A 10,425-nucleotide genomic window follows, 5' to 3' on the forward strand; every position below is an offset into this window, starting at 1 on the left:
AGCAGAGTAAGTCATTCCATTCTGTTGTAAATTTGCTGAGAGTATTCATTTGAATATATGTTGATTTTCATCAAACAGTGCATGTATTTCGATTACCACAGCATTTTTTCCCGTTCATGTGTTAATATAGTGAATTTGATCGATAAATTTGTACGTTTTTAGGTTCAATTATTAAAACTTGATACGGGGTCTCACTCTGTCACCCAGGCTGTAGTTCGGTGGTGTTATCAGAGCTCGCTGCAGCCTTGACCTCCTGGGCTCAAGCGGTCCTCCCCCCTCAGCCTCCTGAGTAGCTGTGACTATAGGTACATGCCACCATGCCCAGCTAATTTTTCGATGTTTTTTTGTTTTTTTGTAGTGATGAGATTTTTCTGATGTTGCTTAGGCTGGTCTCGAAGTCCTGAGCTCAGGTGATCTGGCCAGCTCAGCCTCCCAAAATACTAGGATTACAGGCGTGAGCCTTGGCCTGGTCTGGTTTTTCTTATATAGGGGTCTTATCTGTATAAAGACTAAACTTAATCTGTGCCTTTGTGCGGGTGGGCTAAGAGCATGATGACTTTTATCATACTATTGATTTAAAGAAAACTCTCCTTGACTTACCAGTGTGTAAGTCCATGAAAGCATAATTCTGTTGAAAGCATATATTGTTAATGGGTGTTGGGAACCCTGCACTTTCCGCTGCTGTGGGAGCATGTCCTTGGAGGTACCTTTCATCTGTTTTCTCAACTCCAAACATCTTAGGACCATGGGTTGTGACTGGTGGGACTATGTATCTTGCTATTTTCAAGACGGAGTTTATTTTCACATGGTGTCACTCTGGCTGTCCTGTTTCCCTGATACTGTCACTTCTCCTTCTGTGATTCTGATGCTACAAACGATAGATATCGTTTTAGTATTTTCTCACGGGTCCTAGCGATTGTATTCATTTTTCTTTCAGTCTGTTTCTCTGACTTGTTCACATTGAACAATTTCCTTTTGGGGTAGGTTGCTAGTTCTGTTTTCGCAGGTGGTTTACCTGTCTTCCCAGCCAGTCACAGTGGTCCTTGTCCCCATGGTGGGGCCAGGGCAAGAGAGGGCCCTGGGTTGGGGGTGGGGTTCAGTTAAAGATGGGGTGAGTTTTGAGGGGAGCACTACTTGAGTCCCAGAGGCATAGGAAACAGCAGAGGGAGGTGGGATTCCCTCATCCTCAGTGAGGACAGGAATCGAGGGTTTGGGGCGTGGCACTGGGAACGGCAGCCCTCCCCAGCCCACAGCTGCGCATGCTCCTTCGGCTCCCGGCTCAGTGCGCATGTTCACTGGGCGTCTTCTGCCCCGCCCCTTCGCCCACGTGAAGAACGCCAGGGAGCTGTGAGGCAGTGCGGTCTGGTTCCTGACGTGGGGACTCTTTTTCCTCTACTGAGATTCATCTGGTAGGTGTGCGGGCCAGTCATCCCGGGGGCTGAAGTGTGAGTGAGGGTGGAGAGGGCCTCGGGTGGGTCAGGCGGGTCCCGCTTCCTGGTCTGTGGCCTCTGAGGGAGAAGGGCCACGAGGTCGTCCTCCTTCCCTTCACAGGCTGCGAGGCCACCAGCGGCTTCGTGGTCGTGAAGGGGCCTGGACAGGGAGGAAGGAGGAAGGTGGGCCGCGGAGGGGAGGCGGTCAGGGGCTCAGGTGAAGATGGGGTGAGTGCTGGTGGGGGGATGGAAGTCCCGAGGTGCCGGGAACCCCCGACGCCACAGGGCAGATTTCCTGAATGGGGCCCCTGGCGGGGGCGAGGCGGGCGGTAAAGAAGGGACCTGGCACCTGGGAAGGCTGCGGCCTGGTGAGCGCCCCCCAGCTGTGTGGAGTGCGGAGCCACCGAGCGAGAAGCACTGCAAGGTCTCGCCTCCGCCATGGAAGGTCCGAAAACAGTGGGAAGGAGTGGGCGAGGCAGTGCGGTCCAACCAAACTTGTTGTGAGGAGGGGTGAATGGCCCTAGGAAGTGGGAGTGTGCCCAAAGCAGCAATCACGAGAATTGTGATTCACTAGTGTTTTCGTGGGGAGTCCACTTGTGAAACTAAACCTCATCAGAAATGACCTCTGTCTGCGGGGCGCAGTGGCGCTCGCCTGTAGTCCCGGTTACTCAGGACGCGGAGGTCGGAGGATCCCTTGAGCGGGAGGTCGAGGCTGCAGTGAGCTGTGATCACGCCGCTGCACTCCAGCCTGAGCAACACAGCGAGGAGACCGCGTGTCCAAAAGAAATTTAGAAAAAAATGTCCTCTGCCTTTTGCCACACGCCTTAAGATGATTGCTCTGCCAGCTTGGCCAGCAGAAATGGCTTTGTAGGCACTCAGACAGCGTACACACGTATGCTTAACTCTGGAGCTTATTTTGAGAGTATTTTCAAAATTAAAACGGCAAGTTAACATTTATCCATGGAAGTGATCGAATATAGCAGCCCTCTCGAGCACATGTTCCCAATCACGGTTGTCTGTTTTCAGTGTGAAATATGAGTTGGCGAGGAAGATCGACCTATCGGCCTAGACCAAGACGCTATGTAGAGCCTCCTGAAGTGACTGGGCCTATGCTGGTGAGTGCTTAAACGTTAATTCGATGTTTTCTATGAGCAGAAATTAATTTTTGTGACAGTGTTGTTGCATTCGTGTGGAAATGCTGATAAAGGTGTTTCCTGCTCATAAAAAATGATGATGGCATCTCATGAAGGAAACATGGATTCTGGAGGATTGTTTTTTCCCTCGTGTTCTTCAGCTTTTGCCCATGACTTCTCTCTCATGCTTTGTTTGTTAATGACAGATTGTACACATCCATTCCAACACAGAGTATAATAGCTTCCAAAGTCCTCGTGCGTCACTTTTCTCACAGTAACCTCCCTGTGGGTGGAGTAACCTTATTGGGCATAGAGCATAGAGGTGGAGAAATGTCTTTAGGCTTCGTTATGACCAGAAATAGCTATGTATTCTGTGTATAGATGTAAAATTTTGCATCAATAACAAAACTTTTTTTTTATCTGCGCACCCACACATATTCCCCAGCCCGAGCAGTTCAGTGATGAAGTGGAATCACCAGAACCTGAAGAAGGGGAACCAGCAACTCAATGTGAGGATCCTGCAGCTGCTCAGGAGGGAGAGGATGAGGGAGCAGCTGCTCAGGAGGGAGAGGATGAGGGAGCATCTGCAGGTCAAGGTGAGGGAAAGGGAAGAAGAACATCTGCTGGTGTGTGCGTGTGTGTGTGTTTGTGTGTGTGTGTGTGTGCATGTGTGTGTGTGTTAGGCATTGTCACATAGCAGGAACAGGAGGAAAGAAAACAATGGAAAGAATGCCTGAAATGGACTGGAAAAGCGAGGAGGCTATGTAGTTTGCAGCTTAGCTTAGGCAAATCCCTCACTATGATAAAATTTCTCGACTTTATGAATGAGAGAATGGAGGTGCCAGGATTGTGTGTTATCCAAGAACCCTTGACTGGTGAATACAAAATTTGTACTGTGTTCCAAGGTTCGTGTCTTCCTATCATCTATGTTGCTGTAAAGAAGGAAGTGATTTTGCTGAAAATGCTTAAAACTCAAAGGCTTTACTGTGGGGTAGCTTAGTACTGACCCAAGAATAGACCCAGTTCAGAGGAGCAGGAGCAGCTCCAAAAACCGAGTCGCTGAATGTTGGCCCCCGTTTCCTTTGATTGATATCTTCATATGGTACGTTTGATAAAAGCTGGATAAATGAGGATACTGCCATACAGGTAGCTGGTTTAGTGATTTTTCTAAGTGGCTTTTAGGAGGTGATTAAATCCTTTTATGGTTAGAAAAAGCAAAAAAGGAATTATCCTGAGATTAACATTGAGATAGAAATAATTTCTCCAAGCTAAAATATTTTCAAACAAAACATTTATGTAACTGAGGTCCTGGATTTTTCCAGGGATGTACTTTGAAAAGTTTCTAGAATCTGACTGACAACAATGCCCATTAACTGCTGTCCGCCCACTCCCTTATTCTCAGTGCGGGACAGTATATTTTCTGTGATTCACAAACAACTTTATATTTGGTGCTTTGTTCTGCGTGGGGTTCATTTATGGAATATTACATTTAGGACCTTCGGACCTAAATATAACTTTATTGGAACAAAGTGAAGTTTCTCTTTACCCCAATAGGTAATGGGTGTCGTGACTGTAAGATTTTCCATAGTCCTCAAATCCATCCAGCTAATCAGTCCTTCAGAAACTGACATTGTAATTGTAACCGAAATCCTATCCATGTTGTAGACTTCAGATTTCTCAGCTGACGCACACTGCTGTTGGTACTCTATGGCTGAATATAAGCATTATACATGTCCTGTGGTTTATCCTTAGATTGTCATTTAGGAGAAAGGTCTAAAGCTGGGCTGATTGCCATGCACTCATAGTCCCAGCTACTTGGGAGGCTGAGGTGAGAGGATTGCTTGAGCCCTGGAGTTCAAGCTCAGCCTGGGAAACACAGCGAGACCTCATCGCTAATAAATAAATAAATGAACAAATAAATAAATAAATGAATAAATAAATAAGTAAATAAGTAAATAAAGGTCTCATGGTATAGGAAAACACAGATGCAAAGTTTGTGCCTAGCGGCTGGTAATGTTGCAAACATAACTCCTTAGTGAACTGTACCATTTCAAAATAGTTAAGATGGTAAATTTTAGGATATGTGTATTTTTTACCACAATTAAAAATTCCTTTCTTCCTAAAGTTCAGTGTAATTGTCATATATTCTTTTAAATTTTTACTGTATGTATTTTCAAGACACAACATTTATAGAAAATTTGCAAGAATAGTACAATGAACTCATATACTTTTCACCTAGATTCACCAATTGTTAATAGCTTTCGCTCCATAGGTTTCATATCTCTTCCCTCCCTCTCTTACCCTGCTGCCCACACACTCACACACATACACATACGGATATATGTTTGCTGTTATTAATGCTGAATTGTTTCGATAAAGTTTCAGGTATTATGGTCCTTTACCCTATGTACTTGAGGGTGTGTATATCGTCGGAAGAAAGAGAAAGTTATTTCTTGGATCATCACTGCACAAAGATCAAAATCAGGAAATTTAACAATGAGAAAATGGAGTCAGTTAATACACAGTGCATACTCAAATTTTGCCAGTTCCCCAGAAAATTTCTTTTTTTTTTTTTTTTTTGAGACGGAGTCTCGCTCTGTCGCCCAGGCTGGAGTGCAGTGGTGCAATCTCGGCTCACTGCAAGCTCCGCCTCCCGGGTTCATGCCATTCTCCTGCCTCAGCCTCTCCGAGTAGCTGGGACTACAGGCGCCCGCCACCACGCCCTGCTAATTTTTTTGTATTTTTTAGTAGAGACGGGGTTTCACTGTGTTAGCCAGGATGGCCTCGATCTCCTAACCTTGTGATCCGCCCACCTCGGCCTCCCAAAGTGCTGGGATTACAAGCGTGAGCCACCACGCCCGGCCTGAAAATTTCTTTTTTCCTTTTTTTTTTTCTTCTTTCTTGAGACGGAGTCTCTCTCTGTGGGCCAGGTTGGAGTGCAGTAGTGCGATCTCGGCTCACTGCAACCTACGCCTCGCAGGTTCTAGGGATTCTCATGCCTCAGCCTCCCGTGTAGCTGGGACTACAAGCGCCGGCCACTGCGGTCTTGAACTTCTGACCTCACCTGCTCTGCCCACCATGGCATCCCAAAATGTTTGGATCGCAGGCGTGAGACCCCACGCCCGGCCCAGATAATTTTATTGATAGGATTTCTTTTTCTGATCCAGAGTCCAGTTCAGAATCGCGCCTTGCATGTGCTTTTCAGGTGTTTTTAGTTTCCTTTAATCTGGAACGTTTCCTTAATTTTTCTTGTCATTCATGATATGGACATTTTTGAAGAGGACAGACCAGTTGGCTTGCAGAATATTCTGCAGTTTGGGCTTTTTCATGTATTTTTTAAAGAGTTTTTTTCACTCAGCGTTTATTGGTGGCTGCTCATGCCATATAAGAGTCTAAGCGCTAGGAGTGTAAGTGCTGTGAGAGACAGGCTTTCAGCCTTGAGTCATTTAATACGAGAAGGACAATCAGAAGTAGAATAACAGAGAAGTGCAAAGGAGGCAGCAAAGTTGTGTGAGGGCAGTCTTTGGAAAGGAAGACGGTAATATTTGGAACACCTTGTTTTCCTGTTTTCTGCTAACAGACTCCTGAAATAATGTTCCTGGAATTCTTATCAACACATTTATTATTACACTAGCTAAAGCTTTTATATAATAACAGCGAGAGCAAGAATATGATTTTCTTATTCATATTTCATGTTTTACTGCTGAAATTGAGATGCATTTTTTATTTTTAAGGGCCGGAGCCTGAAGCTGATAGCCAGGAAGAGGTTCACCCAACGACTGGGTGTGAGTGTGGAGATGGTCCTGATGGCCAGGAGATGGGCCCGCCAAATCCAGAGGAGGTGAAAACGCCTGAAGAAGGTAGGCAGTCCATTAGGCATTCATATTGTAGGGTGTCTGTTTCCACAGTATCGTATTATAATTCTTACTATTTTTTTTGAGATGGAGTCTCGCTCTGAAGACCAGGCTGGAGTGCAGTGGTGCCATCTGGGCTCACTGGAAATTCTGTCTCCAGGGTTCAGGTGATTCTCCTGCCTGAGCCTCTGGCGGAGCCGGGCTTACAGACATGCTCCACCGTGCCCAGCTAACTTTTGTATTTTTAGTAGAGACAGGGTTTCATTATGTTGCACAGGTTCTTCCCGAACTCCTGACCTCAGGTGATCCACCTGCCTCGAGCATTGAAATTGCCGGGATTGCAGGCGAGAGCCACCGTGCCCGACCCAGCATTGTATTTTTAATAACAGAGAGGTAACAATACTGCCTCTTTAGTAAGAGAGTTCTTACATAAAGGTCATTTGAAACGTAGTTCAGGCCCCAGCACCCGACTGATAGACTGTCAGACACAGAAACAAACTGACTCCAAGCTATGTTGAATTAAATGTTTTGAGTATACGTCCTTAAACCAGTAGCTCATACTTTTTAGATGCTTTTGTAAAGGTCTGCTTTTAATCAATACATAACACATTTGTAACACCCATCACTTGGTGTGAAAAATGCTGAAGCACTCATGCGGGTTCTAATACCAGCTCTTACAGCCTTGGCGAGATTCTGAGTGAGTCCTTTCACTCCTAAAGCTATCTTTGGTTCTTATGAAAATAGTGAGTTTAAGTCAGAGATTTTAAAACCATTTTCCATTCTGGTTCTTTCATACTCTGATCCTGCTGCATAGAATGCATGGGATACAGAGATCACCTGCTTCGCATGATTTGTTAATCACAAGTCATGAAACCCTGGCCTGAGTCATCTGAAAATCTCTGAATTGAGATTTCATTGTCAGTAAGGAGGTGAGCGGGCACTCTGCGTCATCCTAGTTTTTCCGTGTGGAGAGGGGAATACGTAGTGTAAGAGCTTGTGAAATTGTGAATTCTCCCTCTTCTTGGTTTGTTTGTTTGTTTGAGACACAGTCTCAGTCTGTCACCCAGGCTGGAGTGCAGTGGTGCAATTCCAGCTCACTGCAACCTCTGGCTCCTAGGCTGAAGCAGTCCTCCCACCTCAGCCTCCTGAGTGGCTGGAACTACACGCACAAGCCACCGTGCCTGACTACATTTTTTTTCTTCATTTTTGTAGAGATGAGGTCTCACTATGTTGCCCAGGCTGGGATTCTCTGGCTTTTAATGAACAATTGCTTCTTAAATCTTTCCCCACGGAAACCTTGAGTGACTGTAATATCAAATGGCGAGAGACCGTTTAGTTCCCATCACCTGTGGCATGTAGGTCAGTGATGCTCAGCATGGGTGTGAGTAAGATGCCTGTGCTATGCGTGCTCCCTGCCCCACCGTCAGTCTTCATGAGGCACTATTTCTAGTAAGACTGTAGACACACATATGATAGAATCATCTCTAATCATATCAAATGTTACATGTAAGTTTCAGCTTTAGAGAGATGAATTGATAAGATTTAAAGTTGAAAGACCATGACTCTAGTACTTCCTGAGTAATCAACTGAAGTATGTTTTACACATGTGTTTTCCAAACTGCTGACTGTTAATTGTAAGTGCTTCTGAATTGAAAGGAGGCAGTTGATGTTCAGGGAGGAAATTGCTTTTAAATTCTGCAGGTCTACGCTCAAAGTTTACGCAGAGGTTCAATTGCGTGTAAGACACAGGATCACCCATAGGGTTCTGTTTTTAGTCCATTTAATAAAACCCAAACTGTAGTGTGCTTTGTATGCCTTTAGGGTCATCTGAATAATCTGTTGCTAAGTCATGTTCCCAATTGTTACGTTTTCTGTTACAGGTGAGAAGCAATCACAGTGTTAAAAGAAGACACGCTGCAATGATGCAGGCTGCTCCTGTGTTGGAAATTTGTTCATTAAAATTCTCCCAATAAAGCTTTACAGCCTTCTGCAAAGAAGTCTTGCGCATCTTTTGTGAATTTTATTTCTAGCTTTTTGATGCCGCGAAATATGTATCATTCTCTGAAGTCGTATATTGTAACTCTTTGAGCTGGTATGTAGAGACATCATTCTTTTTTTTTTTTCTTTCTTTCTGTTTTCTCTTTTGAGACGGAGTTTTGCTCTGTCACCCAGGCTGGAGTGCAGTGGCGCGATCTCTGCTCACTGTAACTCCGCCTCCCGGATTCAAGCAGTTCTCTGCCTCAGAGTCCCGAGTAGCTGGGATTATAGGCACCCACCAGCACGCCTGGCTGAGTTTTGTGTTTTTAGGAGAGATGGGCTTTCGCCATCTTGGCCAGGGTGCTCTTGAACTCCTGACCTCATGATTGACCCGCCTCGGCCTCCCAGAGTGCCGGGATTACAGGCGTGAGTCACCGCGCCCAGCGGAGACATAATTCTTACATATTGGTTTTCTATCCAGCAGCCTTGTGAAATATGCTTATGAATTCTAAAGTTTACTTCTAGATCGTTTTGAGTCTTCAACATACAGAAACGTATCATCCTTGAATAAGAACAATTTTGTTTCTGCCATTTTTTTTCTTTTTCCTTCTGTAATTTTGTAGAGACGCGCTTTTGCCGTGTTTCCCAGGCTGTTCTTGAACTTTTGAGTGCAAGTGATGCACCCGCCTCCCCTCCCACAACGCTGGGATTAACTGGTGTGGGCCACCGTGCCCGGCCTGTTGTTGCCATTGTAAAGAGTTTTATTTCCTTTTCTGATTTTATGGCATTGCTTAGACCCACCTGTTACAAGGGTGACAGTGGACGTCCTTGTCTTATCCCTGATGAGAAACCGAAAAATTTCAACATTTCCCCATCCTATTTGCTGTCCTTTTTCTGCAGACGGACTTTAGCAGAGTAAGTCATTCCATTCTGTTGTAAATTTGCTGAGAGTATTCATTTGAATATATGTTGATTTTCATCAAACAGTGCATGTATTTCGATTACCACAGCATTTTTTCCCGTTCATGTGTTAATATAGTGAATTTGATCGATAAATTTGTACGTTTTTAGGTTCAATTATTAAAACTTGATACGGGGTCTCACTCTGTCACCCAGGCTGTAGTTCGGTGGTGTTATCAGAGCTCGCTGCAGCCTTGACCTCCTGGGCTCAAGCGGTCCTCCCCCCTCAGCCTCCTGAGTAGCTGTGACTATAGGTACATGCCACCATGCCCAGCTAATTTTTCGATGTTTTTTTGTTTTTTTGTAGTGATGAGATTTTTCTGATGTTGCTTAGGCTGGTCTCGAAGTCCTGAGCTCAGGTGATCTGGCCAGCTCAGCCTCCCAAAATACTAGGATTACAGGCGTGAGCCTTGGCCTGGTCTGGTTTTTCTTATATAGGGGTCTTATCTGTATAAAGACTAAACTTAATCTGTGCCTTTGTGCGGGTGGGCTAAGAGCATGATGACTTTTATCATACTATTGATTTAAAGAAAACTCTCCTTGACTTACCAGTGTGTAAGTCCATGAAAGCATAATTCTGTTGAAAGCATATATTGTTAATGGGTGTTGGGAACCCTGCACTTTCCGCTGCTGTGGGAGCATGTCCTTGGAGGTACCTTTCATCTGTTTTCTCAACTCGAAACATCTTAGGACCATGGGTTGTGACTGGTGGGACTATGTATCTTGCTATTTTCAAGACGGAGTTTATTTTCACATGGTGTCACTCTGGCTGTCCTGTTTCCCTGATACTGTCACTTCTCCTTCTGTGATTCTGATGCTACAAACGATAGATATCGTTTTAGTATTTTCTCACGGGTCCTAGCGATTGTATTCATTTTTCTTTCAGTCTGTTTCTCTGACTTGTTCACATTGAACAATTTCCTTTTGGGGTAGGTTGCTAGTTCTGTTTTCGCAGGTGGTTTACCTGTCTTCCCAGCCAGTCACAGTGGTCCTTGTCCCCATGGTGGGGCCAGGGCAAGAGAGGGCCCTGGGTTGGGGGTGGGGTTCAGTTAAAGATGGGGTGAGTTTTGA

The 10,425-nt window shown here is 45.1% G+C and overlaps 1 protein-coding gene across 1 annotated transcript; it reads left to right on the top strand.

The window, feature by feature from the left end:
- The first annotated feature begins 1,305 nt into the window (after window positions 1–1,305).
- On the top strand, window positions 1,306–8,398 carry LOC129475742 (G antigen 10-like). Its single transcript, XM_063634835.1, has 5 exons — window positions 1,306–1,409; window positions 2,457–2,545; window positions 3,009–3,159; window positions 6,298–6,423; window positions 8,298–8,398. Exons 2-5 carry the CDS (start codon window positions 2,465–2,467, stop codon window positions 8,318–8,320), a joined length of 381 nt encoding a protein of 126 aa, XP_063490905.1. The 5' UTR covers window positions 1,306–1,409; window positions 2,457–2,464; the 3' UTR covers window positions 8,321–8,398.
- The last annotated feature ends 2,027 nt before the right edge of the window (window positions 8,399–10,425 follow it).

This window comes from Symphalangus syndactylus, chromosome X (assembly GCF_028878055.3).
Source record: "Symphalangus syndactylus isolate Jambi chromosome X, NHGRI_mSymSyn1-v2.1_pri, whole genome shotgun sequence".
Taxonomy (NCBI): domain Eukaryota; kingdom Metazoa; phylum Chordata; class Mammalia; order Primates; family Hylobatidae; genus Symphalangus; species Symphalangus syndactylus.